The following is an 18161-nucleotide window of genomic DNA, read 5'->3' as shown; positions in this document are numbered from 1 at the left end:
GAAGGAAAATGGTTTAACTCTCTTTATAGAAACAATAAAAGTAAATAGAAGAGAAATTCCTGCATATTTCGTAAGACTACTGTCATATAAACCAAAAAAACGTTCTGTTATATTTCACTATGAACCATGGGGACGACGTTGAGCCTTTAACTGAAAAACCGGAAATCATATTAGCATATAACAGCACAAAAAGCGGTGTTGATACCGTAAATAAATTATGCGCACAATATGATGTGGCACGTTGTAGTATGGCCTATGGTTGTTTTGTACAGCCTTTTAAATGTTACAGCAATAAATTCCTTTGTCATTTACAATTGTAACATTCCAAATTCCACAAAGACCCGACGAGAAGTTTTGACACATTTAGTATTTAGCCTTATGTACAACCACCAGAAGAATCGGTGCCAAAATGTCTATATACCCAAGACAATAAGGATTCGACTTAAGATCTGTCATTTGGATGAAGATGAAAGTTCAAAGAACTCCGGGAGCAATTGGGAGATGTGGTGACTGTGGATGGAAAAAGAATCGAAAAACGAAATATTTTTGTTTGATTTGCAATGACTGTAACAATATTCCGGCTTAATTTTATTATGTTTTTTGCCATCTCTTATATTTTTTTTTATGATAAGTATTAGTGAAATAATTTTAATGATTTTTAATGATTTTTGTTTAAGATATTTCTTGAAGATATATTGTCATCGAATGCCATAGTCTGTGGACTAGTACGCATTTCGATGCGCATCGCCCCGCCTCGAATTTTCCCATTGGCTCTTGACCTGGAAATCCCTATTTATCGCTCGATCAGCGCATATAAATATTGGCGATTTTCAGGTCAGAGGTCAGTTCCTCACGGGCTCTCCGAGAGCTTAGTGCTCTCGGGGCTCTGCTTCCTACATTTATTTTCCATACTCTGTGGCTGAGAATTGTTTCAACTTAACTTGGTGTTTTTATTTCGACGAAGAAATTGTCATGTAAGAAATATCTTGCCTTTTTCATTGCAAGACACCGAACATAAATATTTTCCAAGTCTATAAGCCGAAAATGGACTTAAGTAGAGGAGGTTCCCCCGAGGTGACAATATGTTATGTTCTAATTTTAAATTAATTGTAATTTGTTTAGTAAAAAAGAGAATAAATCAAACTATTACAAAAATTGTGGACTATTTTTGGTGCTACGTAAATAAACATTTTATATAAACAAAATATGTCAATAATAATAAATAATTTTTACAATGTGAAAATATTTTCACAATGGTAAATTCGAAAAAAAAAAAGGTTGGTGATGATATTGCCAAAGGTACTGCTGATTGAAAAGGTCTAAAAATCACAGTTCAATTGAAAATCCAAAATCGTCAAGCTACTATTTCTGTAGTCTCTTCTGCCTCTTCCCTGATCACTAGGGCTCTTAAAGAACCACCACGCCATAGGAAGAAGCAAAATAACATTAAACACAGTGGTTGATGAAATGATTGCTATTGCCAGGCATATAAGGCCCAGATCAATAGCCAAACAGTTATCTAGAACGGTAAAAGAAGTTTTAGGAACAGCCCAAACAGTTGGATGTACAATTGATGGTAAAGCGGCACATGATGTTATTGATGAGGTTAATGAAGGAACCATAGAAGTACCAGATGAATAAACTATTAGAATCTTTTTTCTAAGTAAAAAAAAAATAAATAATGTTAAAAAAACTACAAACAATAGACTATTTTCTTTAAATTTAAACAAAATGCATCCAGGGGACAATTTTTATGACCGGTGTAGTAGACCGTGTGTGATTACTGATACACAAAATTAAACTGCGTCTACAGAAAGGTTAATCATATTTTAGTAAAAATAAAAGTAATATCACTGTAAAAATAAAAGTAATATTAAAGTTAAAAGTGAGCTCTCACTTTTTCTAGTTTATCACTTACGGTAATTAAACTGTTACAAAAAGTAGAAATATACAGGACAAACCTTTACAGCGATTATACCCAATTAAGTCTTGATGAATCATGAAGTTGGGCATTTCTAATGTGAATTGTGACAAATCGTAAAATAAAAAGGAGGTTCTTAAATATCAATTAGTAAGTAAAATGTTCCACCTGATTAACACTAACGAATTAAAATTCCAGCACCTCTAGAATAACACAGTCGATTAGTACCGCCCCCAGAATGGATGTGTTCTATTGGGCAAATTGGTAAGGATCAAATAAAAGAAAGAATTAAGAGGGGTAACCTGGCAAATTGTCGTAGGACAACTATTTTTAAATGATATATCTCATATTTATAGTCAGCGTCACCAGTGTTAAAGTAACAGTAAAAATTACTAAAAAACAATATATGTTTTACCTAGACGTTCACATTCTTGATCAATTTTAGATTTTCGTTTCCTTTTCTTAACATTTTCAATAGGCGGAGAAGCATCTTCACCTGTAACATAATTAACATATAGTTTAAATTATTAATAATAAGTAAAATATACACTTGATAACTTGTTTTTCGGTTGTTCTTAAACGGTCCCAAACTGAATTAACGCTCAAGCCTTCCTCGTCGAAGAAGAGTGGCGCGAAGAAATCTTCCCGCTCTTTTTGATTCGGATTTTCTATTTTCACTAGAATTGTGCTGTTGTTGTAGAAGAAGTTGTGTAGCTGAAATAATAAAAAACGTATTTAAGACGTGGAAAATATTATTAGTAAGTAATATTCGCATAAGGGCAAGTAAAATGAAAATATGGATGTTATTCTTCTTTCTAGACCTCGCTTTCCAAATATTTTTCCTTTTAGAACGGCTTGTAGGAGGAAATATCTAAATTCATTTGGTATAATATCGCCGAAGTATTGTAGCTTGCGCGATTTGATAATGATCAGTACCTTACCGTTCTTCTTCAGTCTTCTGGTTTGTGACTCTTTCTAAAATATGCTGAATTGTACAAAAATATTTAAATGTTGTTGTTAATTATTTTGTAACTTACTGTTCCTCCGCTAATAACCTTTCATGGTTGACGCGGTCAATAAAAAATAGTATAAAATAAAGTACAGGATTAAGATTTAAAATTCAAGCAAGAATCCAAGTGATAAAATACTAAAAAATAACACCAGCTAAAAGAAAACGTTGGTAAGACATGTCTGAAACCCAAAAACGCGCAACGAGGAGGATACATACAATATCGAGAACCGTTATCATCATCATCATCATCATCATCATGATCCAGCCTTCTTCTGTCACGCCCACTGCTGGAAATAGGCATCCCTTACACTCCTCTATTCTTTACGATTTTGTGCTTTTTGTTGCCAAATTTTTGTTGATACGCCTGATGTCGTCAGCCCAACGTGTAGGTGCTTTTCCTCTACTACGTTTGTCTGCTTTTGGCATCCTATTTGTAATTTTGCTCGTCCATCGTGAGTCCACAACATCAGCAATACTCGTCCTTCTTCACAGATCTTCGTTTCTTATTCAGTCCTGCAACATCGCTCCCAGGATAGACCATTCCATTCGTCTCTGTGCCACTCTCAATTTCGAAGCCGTAGTCTTGGTTAGAGTCATAGTTTCCATCTCATAGGTCATGACCAGCATTGGTCAAATACTTTTCTTTTGGGGCTAATTGGTATGTTGTCCCTAAGTGTTTCTGCATGTTTCTTTATCCCTGCTGATTCTTATTTTATGACCCAAATACGTATATTTCTCCACCAGTTCTACCACTTTGTCTTGGATAGTTAAATGGTTATTGGGGACTATATTTATCATAAACTTAGTTTTTCGTAAAACTCTTCGAGGACCTATATTAACTCGTCTCCACGTGATAATGTTTCATTTTGCTTGTTTCTTAATTTATGAATTTCGCATTTCCCATTCGTTAGCTTTCTACATAGAACTTTTAGGCTGTTATTTTCCTCTATAGTGCGTTTAATATTATAGGTTTTAAGTTACCTTAAATCTCTCCTGATTGCCTTCGCAACAATTTTATTAATTTCTCTTAGAGTGTGGCGCTCTGCATTCTTATCTCTTCTCATTTGTCTTCTTTGATTTAGCAGCGTTTCAATATATGGACTTATTTTACTATCTGATTTTCTTTTAGGGCAGTGCCCTTGGTGACTTTCTTGTAAAGCATTTATGATGCAATTATTGAAGTCATTAAGATCGTTCTCGGAGGTTTCATGCAGTAGTAGCTTATTATTGATATGTGTCCGATATTGGTTGATATCTAATGTGGGTGTCCAGATACCATGAGATTTATTTTTAATCATTATGTTTCTTTCTCTTTTTGTGTTGATTTGGACTTTTGCTCGTATCATTCTGTGGTCACTGCTTGTGGTAAACTTGTTGAGTACTGTTACATCTTTAATTATTTGTTTTTTCTCACTTATGATGTAGTCGATTCCGTTCCTTGTTCTATCGTTTGGACTTTTCCAGGTTTATTTTCTCTGCATCTTTTTGTAAAAGAAGCTGTTCATGTTAAATAAATTATTCTGGCGTATTAATCCTAACAGCGTTTCTCCTCGGTCATTTCTTCCTGGAAAACCGAATTTTCCCAAGGCAAGAAGAGAACTGTAAGAAGGAGAAATAGATAAAACGTAACAAACAATAATCACATTAAAGGTGAAAAAAGAAGGAACAGTCTCAAAATATAATTGGGTATGCTGCTATTTAAACAAATTCATATACTCACTGGTGCTGGTATATCCGTTTGACATGTGGCTATGGTCAGTACTGGTAATCCAGCATGTATATCGTCTAAAATAGAGGCAACAGTATGTTGGTTGCATTCATCGATGACGTCCCACCATTCATCTATTCTGGACAGCAAAATAACAGCTGGGAATTGAAGGTGCAAATTAACTACATTTCCTCTAAGTTTCTAAAATATTAAAAATATTCTAACTCGTCATTTAAAAAGAATATTTATATAAGAGTGGATCATAATAGTATTAAGTACATACATTAAACACTCCTGAATCGTATACAAAAGTAGGGAGATGTTCCATCGTTTTTAGCAGAGAAGGTATCATGTGTGTGTTTAATCCTTGTAAATTATCTCCAATTAACAACATTCTTCCAGCATATCGTTTTTCTCCACAAGTAAACCTATAGTATAAAAAAGCATTATATCTCAATTTCATATAAACTCTCCTTTTATGATAAATTAGCCTTTTACCTCGGAATAACCCTTTAACCCTTATCTAATAAGAACACGGGAACATATTTCCCACTTTACTTTGCCGATATATTTCGATTGTCGCTGTCAATACACAAAATGTTCAATTTTGTGATATTAAGTATTCGTTTCATGGATAAATACACCAACTATTCTGACAGTTATTCGACGAATCTAATTTTTAGTCGATAATCGACAATTAGATGTTAATAGGTTATGATATTTCTTGCCGATAAAAGTTGATTTTTATTACAATTTTGCAAATTTTTTGGTGAATCGGCTCCAAAAATTCTGGTAAGTACAAAATAATTGAATTTTTGATATAAATATTGTTTGGGCAAGCTAAATAGATTGTAATTTATTATACAAATTTATGAAAATATCGTCATTTTTGTCTCTGAAGTTGGTGGGAAAATTATTCCCCTTGTCCAATTCCATAAAAAAAAACGCAAAAGTCATGCGTCAGAAACATTAAAATGTCTGTTATATTTTAGCATTATGAACTCAAGAAGGGGATTATTAGTGGGACGGACTCCTTGCTGCTTTAAAAGAAGATTGGTCTGATATTGATGTCGACTTTAATTATGATGATGACATTTTTATACCATCCGCATCTACTTCTGTTTGCGGTAAGTCAGATGGAGATGTTATTGATATCAGAATTGGGTAGCAGCTTGGTGAAGCTGTTCCTTTTATATCTGTTGATGTAAATTCCACAACTGAGAATGACCCACAAGAAAATAAAAGTGTCTTGGTAGAACAGAGTTCAGTGGTTACGGTAACTAATTTTATTGGACAATGGACCTCTGAAACAGATGTTCCAGAAATACCAAAGTTTGAATCTGTTTTATAGTCAAATGTTCAATTCACCCATAAAAGCCAACCAAAATTTTTTTTGAGAATTCTGCTTGCCCTGAGATTTTTTTGCTAGGACCTTTTTCGACTTCAAAACCTAGTTTTATTTTACCATCCTGCCTAATTAAGATGGAAACGCAGCGGCAACTTTGGATTGACTAACGGAAGCCCTCTGTAGAGCACCTAGGGAGCTGATATGGAGTTATTTCATGTGAAGACCCTAACCTCCTTATGGTGACAGTGATCTAATAGACAAATCGTTGCTCAAAGTAATTTATATGATGTACAAAAAGACAGCAAAAATTACAAAAACACCAACCAAGAAAAAGGGCATTGCTAGGTGTTTTTATTTTAATAGACCCTTTACTAGACAAAGATTTATATATGCAGAGAGAGTTTTACCTGACTTTGACATACTATATAAGATAATACCATTTATAGATAGACTAAATAAAATTTTTAAAGAACAAGCCAATCCTGGAAGTCGATTTTCTATTGATGAATGTATGGTAAAATTTAAAGGACGTATTTCTATCAAACAGTATATAGCAAGAATCCAATTAAGCGTGTTAATAAAATTTGGGCAAAGTGTGATGCTCTTACTGGGCATCTGTACCAGTTTATTATCTACAACGGAAAAACTGAAGGCATTGAAAATGATGGCTTGGAATACAAAGTTGTAACTGAGTTATGCCAAGATATACCACACAAATCTTTGGTTGTTTTTGATAAATTTTTTACAAATTGCAAACTGTTGAAAGATTTATAAGCTAAACAGCTGTATATTATAAGTACAGTCAGACCTAATCGCAAAGGTTTCGAAAGAATGTCAAAGAATGAACTTCGAAAGAATGTCTAGTGTTTGAGCAGTGACTCTATATCAGCAATAAAGTGGTTGGATATTAAAGAAGTCACGGTTATTACAATTGTCAATCAACCACATGAAGTAACCATGATAAAACGTACACAAAGAAATGGCACCAAGAAAGATGTAATGTGTCCAAAAGTTTGCAGATTTTATACTAAATATGGGAGGTGTTGATCACTTTGATCACTTTAGGGCATCATATCCCATAAGTAGGAAGTCTAGAAAATCGTACATGAAATTGTTCTTCTTTCTTTTAGATAAAAGTGTGATTAATGCATATATTATATACACAAGAATTCATGATCAAAAAAATAATTTCCACAAAGATTTTAGGCTTCGCCTTGGAAGAGCTCGAAATAAGAAACTTTACAGTAAATGAAAAATGTAAGACCACAAAAAAAGAAGAAAAACCAACTAACATATGTAGTTATTGTCAAGTACCTTTATGACCAAAAAAATGTTTTAAATCATTTCACGCTGCTGTAGTTGAGACCTAAATTAAATTTGTCACCTATATACGCATTTTTGTATTTTTATTAAATAAATTGTTTCACAAACTGTACAATAGTAATTATTTTCCCACCTACAAACATTTTTTAAGGAACAAGGGAAAAATAGTTCCCACCACTTTTTTTTATTACTTTTCCAAATTATTTTTATTTCAACAAAAAATGTTTTTTTTATTTACCTCATTTAGATACCAAAAGTATATAAACAAACAAATTATTTCTCTTTATATCCCATATCTTCTTCTTCTTCTTATGGTGCCTATCCGTTACCGATGTTGGACACTAACATGGCTATTCTGACTTTGTTGACTGCTGCCCTGAAAGGTCCGGTAGTGGTTAAGTTAAACCATTTTCGCAGGTTACGCAGGTCCGAAGTAGGTTGTATCGTTGTTCATTGCGCATTATATGGCCCAGGTATTCTAGTTTGCGACTTTTTTTGGTTATGCTTTGAGTTTCTTTAGTGATGCTTCAGTTAAGGTCCATGACTCCACGCTATATAAAACAACGGAGAATACGTAGCATTTTAGTAAACGAACTTTTATTTCCAATTTTATATCGTGGCTGTTAAAGATTTTTTTCATTTTGATGAAAACTGATCTTGCCTTCTCGATCCTTATCTTAATTTCCGTCGATTGGTCCCACTGTTTATTTAAGTTTGCACCCAGATAACAAATCTCATATCTCATTAGGGGTTAAAGACCCGGAAACTGTCATTTTTAGGTGAGCAATATGAGAGGTTTATTTCTTATATCTAATCATAAATAACTCTAGCACATTTAGTATTTGGTCAAAAGTGGAAAGAGTTCAGCTACATAATTCACAGCAGCTTTGTTTATAACAATTATTAAGAGACCTAATTAGCGTCATTTGAAAGAGTAGACTTTAAAATTTTAATGTGCCAAAGCCGAAAAATATTTACTTTCAACGGAATCATCCACAAAGCTTCAAAATGTGGTCCTTAAAATCGATCGGCCTTGAAACCCGCGGGAGAGATGGAGGGGAAAAGAGCTGGGGTCGTATTTTCGAATTCAACTGAATTTTTTCGTATACGAGTTAACTCGAAAGAAAAATTTCATATACGAATCTGAATGTGTATTTTTGAACATTCTTCAAAATATCATATGTATACGAGAAGAATTTGCACCGGCAACATTGCAAATTCGAACAACAAAAACTTAAATAATAAAAAAAAGATTGATTGACGGTTTTACTTAACCTATTTTATGGCGATTTTGTCATCTAAAACAATTTGTTTCTTGTAAATTAGATAAAAGGAGTAAAAAAAAGGGCACGAAATATGGTGGTTCAGTGACGGCCGAACAAAAAAAAAGCTGAAAATTTTAAAATGATTTTACTTGGCAAACAGCTCAAGTATTGTGTATCCACGCGAGCGAAAATTTAAATGCTTTTCCAGGAGCTAAGAAATAGTGGAAACAATGGCGCAAGCTTTTTTTAGCCATTAAAAACAAAGTTCAATGTAAAAATAATATGTACAACAACGATTAAAAACGAAAATACCAAAAACTGGATTTCGAGCGAATTCCTAGTGTCCCCACATTCAATTGTGTACAAACCTATGTTCCTCTTGCAGAAAATGTGGCCAAAGCGTATTAATATACTTTACAATTTTTTTGTGTTGCCTAATCAATAGGGGCTTTACAACATCACTGAAATTTCTCATTTTCATTCCTTGTTTCATTGACGATGGAATTAAGTTTAGTTTGGCTTCGAGAAAATCGCATTCTTCAACCTAGAACAATTAAAACAAAGTTTATTTCAATAACTTGTAAAGCATAATAGACGGTCGCAGATCTGGTTTTGGATTTTATATTTCCACGACGAATGTATGGCTTACATGAACAAAGAAAATTGGTTTTTAATTAACAGTATTAGGCTGCTGATAACATCGTAATAATAGTCAAAATTTTAGAAAATCTTGAAAAATTTAGAGCATATAGATGTGAAGAGACAGAAAAAATATGGATACAAAGTGTAAAAGAAGTCAAATATGTTAGATAAAAAACCTGAGTATAATAGATCAGCATTTCTTTGTCTGATTGACCTAAAGAAAGCGTTTGACAGAGTAAGACTCAAAGATGTAATCCATCTTCTGTATAATAAAGAAGTTCCCCTAAACATTATAAAAACTATCTAAAACATCTATCGCAACAACAAAGTGAAAGTCAGAATATATGGGCAAAATGAAAAAAATTCACATGTTAAAAAGAAAAAAGACAAAGACGTAATTAGTACATATTGTGTAATTTTTGATCAGGATGTAATAGTGTCTAGAAAAGATAAAAAGATGGCATTTTTCTCACAGTACAGCGCCCAGAATTTTTACCCTAATGCGATCCAATCATTCATTTGTCGATGAACTTGTTTAAAAGGTAAAAATATTTAAATGTACCTATTTACATGAGAAGTATAGGTGCCTCTTTAGTAAAAAGTATTTCAATTATAAGTTCTAAACTATAAATAAAATGAAACTTATGTCTGCCAAACTTACCCTTAAAGACGCTGCTTCAATTTTAACATTAAACCCTTTACAGTTAATTTTCGGATAAGTCCTCTTCAGGCAGAACATGACTGCTTCAGAACAAAGCGCTTGAATATCAGATCCGCAATATCCAGGTGTGACATCTGCAAGCTCCGCAATAAATTTTTGAGGTGGTTTATATTTCCAGTTATTGGTATGTACCTACAAACAAATATTGTATTAATTAATTAATTATAAAGCCAGTTATTGGTAAGGTCCATTCGCTCAACTCGGGCATATTTTGACAGATTCATAGCTGGAAACCTACAACACAAAAGTTCCTAGCACACAATATTAACAGCTTAAATAAACTTTTATTAACAATGAATTTTACTGCAGAGTATGTGTAAAAAAATTGTTTTGCATTCAACTCCTTTTATACATATATGAAAATAAAAATATATATTCTCATTAAAATATTGATTCAATCCTTCATTTACTTACTATACTCCTATTACAGGTCAATGTTTGTATATAGCAAAAGATGCACCATATACCTGTATACCTAATTCTTTTTCTCTTTCTGCTCTCTCTTACCTATAGCATTACATATGTAATGATTTTTCAGATTGACTCCCATATAAATTGAATCGGTGAGATGAAAAAGGTACACATTCCAAAAAATGCGAATTTAAACTGAGATAGCCATTTTGTTTCTAAGATCAAGTTCCATCTATGGAGTTGAAAAAGGTACACATTACATTACAAAATATTACTTATGCAGAGGTCAAAATATTCCGTTGAGTTGAAGAAGGAACACATTCCTGGAATGTGTCCCTTCTTCAACTCGACGCGTGTCACACAGCGCAAGTGTAGTGGGAGTCCGCACAGTTATCGTTTGCGCATATCCGGCTTCTACACATAAACGGCCAGTCATTTATCTGTTGTTGTTTAGTTAGTGTGGAGCTGTGTTATAACGTAAACAGTTAACAGTGAATAGTTATAGTGTGTTATTTGCGATGTCGAGTTCAGACAGTGAAAATGTAGAGCCACGCCGGAAGAAGGGAAAGTTAAATAAAGAATTACATGTCAGAGAGATGGAAAAAATTGCTAGACGCAAGGGTGAAGAGTTTGTTACGTCATCAGGTAAACTAGTTGAAGCTAAACAAACTGGCCCTGACTGTCAGTGTAAGAAACAGTGTATGTCTAAGCTATTAGATGAAGACAAAAAACGTATTTTAGAAAAACTTTATGCTGGCCAATCAAAAAATGAACAAGACACCTTTTTAATGGGGTGTATTGAAAGATTCGATGTCAAACGGCACAGACCAACAGTTGATCATTCAAAACAAATCAATGCCTCATTTAAGTATTATGTGATCGTGTCTGGAAATCGTTCAGAAGTATGTCGCAAAGCATTCATAAGTTTGTATGCAATTTCACACAAAATAGTTATCAGACTCACAAATCTCTTGGCGAAGGGAATGTCTCCTCTTGACATGAGAGGCAAGCATTTAAATCGTGTTAATACTATTCCAACCACTATAACTACCAAAATACATGAACATATCGATTCATATCCTAAATATTTAACCCATTACACTAAGCAACCTATAACCTATTTGGATGCTAAGTTAGATGTACTGAAAATGTATGATATGTTTCTTCAAAAACACCCTGACCTTGGAACAAAAGTAAAGTACGAGTTTTTTCTAAAATACTTCAAAGAAAATTTTGGATATAGATTTGGGAAGCCACAAGTCGACGTATGTTCAACTTGCGAAGACCTTCAAACTAAACTAAAATCCACTACATTGAATGATAACGCTAAACGTACCGCTGCTGCAGAGCTAATAGTGCATAAGAGACGTGCAAAAAAATTTTACACTAAGCTCAATGAAGTGAAAGAGTTGAGTAAAACTAGACCTAATGTAATGGGGATAGTTTTTGACTACATGCAAAACTTACCGCTACCCAGTTTGCCCGTACAAGAAATGTTTTTTCTGAGAAAGTTATGGTACTATGTATTTAATGTTTATGATTTTAAAAACGATAGGGCAGTATTCTACACATACCCCGAAGGTGTTGCAAACAAAGGACCAGATGAAGTCACCTCTTTTGTATTAGATTTTCTTCAAAATGAAATCCCTGCAGAGATTACGGAACTCCACATTTTCAGTGACGCATGTGGCGGCCAAAACCGCAACCACACTATGGTGAGGGTACTTTCAGCCCTAACTATGACCGGTAGATTTACATCAATCCATCAATATTACCCGGTAAGAGGGCATAGCTTTTTGCCATGCGATAGAACCTTTGCAGTTATTAAGAGAGCAGTACGAAAATATGATCGCATTTATTCTCCAGACCAATACAAGGCCATCATAGAAAACGCCAAAAAGATTCAAACAACTTACAAAGTAAAAGAAGTAAAAAATGAAGATGTACTAGCCTGTAAGAAGTGGTGGCCTCTTTACTTTGTTAAATTACCAAAAAGCCTTGAAGATAAAAGAATATCTTTTGCCATAAGCAAATATAGTTATCTGATTCACAGAAGTGACCGGAAAGGATACGTGGTAGCGTCATCGTTCATTGGTGGTTTTCTCTCACACACCTTTAAACTTACAAAATCCAATGATGTAGTGCTTCCTTCAAGCAAGGCTTACGATTATGGAAAGGTACCTATTAAGGCAAGCAAGATCAATGACGTCATGAAACTCATCAAATACATTCCAGAGGAATACTTGCCCTTTTATGATGAACGTCGTACTTGGCCAACGACAGAAGCTGAGACCCCTGATGAAAATGATGAAAATTAACTTTCCATTATTGTGCTGTAAACTTTTTTTATAAATCATGTATGTATTTTAATATTACATTGCTATATTTCAAATTATTTTGTTTCATGTTGCCTTAAAATCTCATTTGCAAGATATTGAGTGTAAAAAGGGACACATTCCATTATCTAAAATGCTAATAACTCAGACATAGTATTAAAAAAACCAAAATAACCATAACAGTTGAATGTCTTCCATTTACTTGTGAAACTTCATAATGGAACCATTTTCTGTAACATATTTAGTTTTGCAGATAAACAGTTTTTTTTAGTGCCTGAAAAATAGCCATTTTGGAATGTGTACCTTTTTCAACTCACCGATTCAATTTGTAACGACGAACGCGTGTCTAGAAGTATAACTTCTACCGGCAGTCCCACTGAACTGCCACACCCGTTTTTTTTTTAAATAAATCAGTACAGTCTACAAAATATTCTTTTTTAACATTGCAAACCCTTGCACGTCTCTTCTGCTGAAGTGTTAAAACTTGTTTGTCTTATAGTAATAATAATTTATGAGATTACATTCTTTGTTCTTTTTGAATTATTAAATATGCTATTAAAATGTCTAAAAAACAACTCATGTTTATAAAAAGTGCCGTTTTTTTTAAATTAAATATATTTTATCGCCTCCTGAAGAATACAGTTAATCAGACATACCAAGTTTTACGTGTAAGCCATCGATATGTAATCAATTGTTTGGTGTTTGTTTGTTTATTTTATTATTTGTCTGTCATAATAAATATAATATAATGTCAGATCAATCAAATACACTGCTTAAAATGATGAAATCTTACTAAGAGTCGTATTAGTTTTTTTAGAAACCAGCTGTACCTACAAACAACTATGGTAATAATTAATTAATTATATAGTAGATTCAACTTTGTAAAAAAGTTTGCTTCATCTTCTTGTCTTATCTAGTTTAAAGAAGTGTGCACAACTTTAAAAAAATAAGCAGATATTTAAATAAACACATATTAAAGATGATGCATGACATAAAAAAGTGTTTGGTATTATTGATTATTTGGTAAAAAAACTTATTAATAAAAAAGTTTCAACTTGCCTGAATTATTTCCTTTCTTGCTTGAACACCAGGTAGAGGAAAGTATAATTCTTTATCAAACCTGCCTTTTCTGCGAAGAGCCGGATCTATGGCTTCTATCCGATTAGTAGCTCCTATGACGATCACGCCTGGCTTTGAGTCTAATCCGTCCATTAGAGAAAGTAACGTTGCTACCACGCTGGAATGAATGTGGTCATTTTTATCGCTTCTAGTTGGAGCTAAGCCGTCCAGCTCGTCGAAGAATATCACTGATGGTCTGCTTTTAATAGCCTATTTTTAGAGTATTTTAACAATTAATTAAATTGTGATTAGTTTAACAAAAACAACAACAAAGAAAGCAAAATGAAGTGCAAATCTTATAATGTGGATATTAGAGATTTCTTGCATTGAAGTCCAATAAAAAAAGGCAGCGCTCTCCAAGATCATGGCAGGATGAAGTGAAATAATGAAAAACGAGACTTTGGAGATAAAGAATAGCAATGCTCATTAAAAATCTAAAGAGAGCCAATCCATTTAAGAATGAAATTTCTGGAAATAGATGGTACCAACATCTCCTTATCCGGTATCCGGAAGTATGACCTCGTGTATCGCAAAATCTGACAGCTAGCCGTTCCTTCGTTACAGAGGAAAGGATAAAAAATTGGTTCAAGAAAGTATATGATTATTTCGGTTAAAATGGCCTCACAGATGTGTTGGAAAATCCAAGCCGAATATTCAACTGTGACGAGACAGCCTTTTTTATGGCTCCACAGGACAAACAAGTGTTAATTAAAAGAGGGTCTAAAACTGTATATAACAGAACTGCTAACGGCGAAAAAGAATGTCTGAAAGTATTAGCAATAATATCCGCTAGTGGAGACATCTCACCAGTAATGGGTTTGTTAAAGGCTACCAAAACATTTAGTTCCAGCTATGCCAATAGGTTGGGGCATCGGATACAATGAAAGTGTATAGATGAATATAGAAAAGTTTTATAAGTATGTGACAAACATGACTGTAGACGAATTATTCCACGTTGTAGACGAATTATTCCATTCACGTTGTCGTGAAAATGAAATTGTTTTGATAGCACTAGTTCCAAATTCCATACATATCATGCAGCCGCTTGAAGTTGCTATATTCCGATCTGTCAAAGCTACATGGCCAAAATAGTCCATTATTTCTGAACCTATTTTGAAAATCAATCTCCCATAAATTCTGCTGAATCGTATTTTGTCACTTCTCCAAAATTTCCAACGTCATTTAAAAATGCATTTTATTTTCCAAGAAAAATATCTCAAAACGTCTAAACGAAAGGCTACAAAAAATTAACACTTGTAGTAACGATTGCTGATGATTTCATGCAGTACCAGAGGAGAGCAAAAGCTGAAAAAATGAAAAGAAAGGAAGGAAAAAAAAGCTTACAGAAAAAGAACAAAAGCTCCTAACATCACGAAGAAAAATGCAGAATCTGATGGCAAGATTTGATGACAAAAAAATTAAAATTTCGAAAGCTGTCAAATTAAACCTAAACATTGAGAATGAGAAAAAAAAACAAAGAAGAGAGATAGATAGAGCAAATAAAAAAGAAATTGAAATTTTAAACAAAAATGTAAAACAGATGAAAGAACTAGAAAGTCGAAAGTTAACAACTTTATGGATTTAAAGGTGGGCGCCTACGAACTAGGTAACGAAGTCATTGGAGATGGCCAGAGACAGATTATATTATTTGGTATGATCCAGAGGAAATTTTTTGTTTAATTGCACCGCCTTAGTACATTAATAAAAGGGGTCTTTTTTCTGTACCTGAGATAAATAATTTGTAGGTATTTCATAGCCCTTTAATCTTTTGTAGTTAATGGACAAAAAAGACTGTTGTTAAATGTTGCAGTTTCGAAACGATATATAAACATTTATAAAAGATTAACAGACTTTTTGTTAGTTTTGATTCTTCCCGTAGTATATTTAAACAAAAAGGGCATAGCGGTTTTAAGAACTAATTTACAAGATGAGACATCTGTGAAATAACACCAGACGTGTATTTGAGATAAGAATGGGATAGTCGAGTTTTGTCTCCCAAACAACCCATACGTGGGTTTGGGTGAGGGTGGTGGATCCTACCACACACACTTCGCTTGAGTTTTGTGAATAAGACAGTTCCTGGTGTAGGAATGGGAGTTTTGACTCCTGAATTTCACCGAACCAGACGTTTCGCAATCCATTCGTGGCTAAAGCCGTGTCACGGGGTAAAGTACAACTTATATAAGGTCGGTTTATGTTACACTATATTATTTACTAATAGAATTGTTTAAAATCTTTCGATTTTAAACAAATCTATTGTTACATTGGTACAAAAATTTGAAAAAAGAGTCTTAATATAATGTAACACTCAGTATGGGCTTGAAATTCTTTAAATACATAAATGTTTTAGATTCTGGTTGGAGCCTAAAACCGATGTTACGTGCCATTTAATACTAAACCACTGGTTTATAAAAAATGCTTAATTTTATTTACCAAAATGAACAACTACCTTTTCAAACAAAGTTCTTAAATTCTTCTCCGATTCTCCAACCCATTTGTCGAGCACGTCTGCTCCTTTTCTTTGAAAAAACGAAACTTTTCCGATGCCTTCTTTATTCAATTCAGCCACTAAAGCTCCAGCAACGAGAGTTTTGCCGGTTCCTGCAAACGGGTAAATAATTAGATTTAAATTCTGCTAATTAGAAGAGATATGCGATGTAAAATATGAAGTCTAAAGGGAAATGTCTGAAGGCTTCTTTCATCTTATTTGTCTTTATAATAAATGAATTAAATATATATCTTCTTCGTCTTATAGTGCTTTAGAATTATCTTAAGGCCAGACGTCTGTCTTTTGCAAGTGTTATTTATGCCTGTCCAGTTCTTTATGTTCCGTATGTTCTCTCTCAGTATTTGCCTTTCTTAAGACTTTCTCGTTTCTCACCCTATCTGTCCATGGTATACGGAACATTCTTCGCAACGTCCACATTTCCAAGGCCTCCAACGTATTAATGGAAGGTACTCTTAACGTCCATGTTTCCATGCCGTATAACAATATGAACAATATGGACCATACATAGCATTTAAGGACGAGCGCAAAGGAGATGAATTGAGGATGTGGAAGAAGATCTACAGATTCTAAGGATCAGATGGAGGGAAGTTGCCAGAAATCGACAGGACTGTCGACTTCTTTGTGAGCAGGCCAAGATTCACAACGGATTGTCGAACCACTTATGATGCTGATATATAAGTAATCGTCAAGTACATACCTGGTGGTCCATAAAAAAGCACTCCTCTTGGTGCTTTGATTTTAAAATGAGCAAAAATATGACCATGTAAAAGGGGAAAAATAATGACTTCTCTCAGGGTCTTTAAGTGATGATCAAGTCCTCCAACTTTGGAAAAATCTATCAAATCTTTGCATGATTTAACTTTTCGATTTTCTTTATTTTGATTCAACAAAGACATTATGGTATACGATAATTTTAAAATGAAGAATTTTTCAAACTTGAATAGAAATAAAAATGTCAATTTAATTTGACTTTGGGAAACGTCAGATAGTTTTATTACGTATTTCTCAATACAATTTCATTTTTGATATGTTTTAGATTCACGATATTTTTGCCTGGAGTATGTTATTTTTATGACATCAATTTCGACACAAAATATAAAATATACAATTTTACTTTTACTATGGATTCACTAAGGACTCGTTAATATAATTCTCATTGTCTTAACGAGAATATATGTATTTTTGATGTTACAATATAATTTACAGAACTTTGTTAAATTATTGAATACAGTTACAATTTATAGTTTTAAAAATGGTAGTGCAAAAGGTATAAGAGGTCGATCTTAAAATCTAAAAAACATTTTTATAAATATTTCTATGGGTTCTGCATTAAATAATATTAATCAATGTTGATCTAGATAGGTAATGTCTAGAAGAGAGTTTTAAACATTTATTGAGGACTCCGATGCAATCTCATAATTAAGTCAGTTCAACAGAAAGCCATAGATTCCTCATTGTATATAGAAAGGCATTCACCTTAAATAACTTTTAAACGTTTAATTTTTTGGAACAACGCAAGAACACATCAATTAATATTTGAAGGGGAAGACATTAAATCGTATTTAAGGTTATTGGGAAATTTCAAAAATGGATAATACCTTTAGCTTTAAGTGATTAGTTTATTTGATATACAATTTTTCTTTTAACAAGATAGTATCTCTCTCACCTTAATTAACTGTAACAAAATAGGTTGTAGCATAATTTAAACTTTTTAAATATTTAACCGTACTATTTGTTGTACCTTCAAAAACCAAGAAACAAAAAACTTGACTTTTTATTAAAGGTTTATCAAAGGTTTTCGATATTACTTGGACATTTATTTTAATCGGTTAATAGCCAATGACAA

At 33.2% G+C, this 18161-nt stretch overlaps 1 protein-coding gene across 1 annotated transcript in view; it reads right to left on the bottom strand.

Annotated features, from left to right (window-relative positions):
• Positions 1 to 17308, bottom strand: part of LOC140442896 (ATPase family AAA domain-containing protein 2B-like) — a 29370-nt gene extending 12062 nt beyond the window's left edge. The window contains exons 1-9 of the mRNA XM_072533855.1: positions 17013 to 17308; positions 16256 to 16407; positions 13747 to 14016; positions 9881 to 10072; positions 8946 to 9121; positions 4925 to 5069; positions 4654 to 4842; positions 2470 to 2635; positions 2337 to 2417 (exon numbers count right to left, since the gene is read on the bottom strand). Coding sequence (XP_072389956.1) covers positions 2337 to 2417; positions 2470 to 2635; positions 4654 to 4842; positions 4925 to 5069; positions 8946 to 9121; positions 9881 to 10072; positions 13747 to 14016; positions 16256 to 16407; positions 17013 to 17211 — 1570 coding nt within the window. The 5' untranslated portion in view covers positions 17212 to 17308. The remainder of the gene's footprint in view (positions 1 to 2336; positions 2418 to 2469; positions 2636 to 4653; positions 4843 to 4924; positions 5070 to 8945; positions 9122 to 9880; positions 10073 to 13746; positions 14017 to 16255; positions 16408 to 17012) is intronic.
• Between the last annotated feature and the right edge of the window lie 853 nt (positions 17309 to 18161).

Source organism: Diabrotica undecimpunctata, chromosome 6, assembly GCF_040954645.1.
Source record: "Diabrotica undecimpunctata isolate CICGRU chromosome 6, icDiaUnde3, whole genome shotgun sequence".
In the NCBI taxonomy this organism is placed as follows: domain Eukaryota; kingdom Metazoa; phylum Arthropoda; class Insecta; order Coleoptera; family Chrysomelidae; genus Diabrotica; species Diabrotica undecimpunctata.
This window is presented reverse-complemented; position numbering and strand designations above follow the sequence as displayed.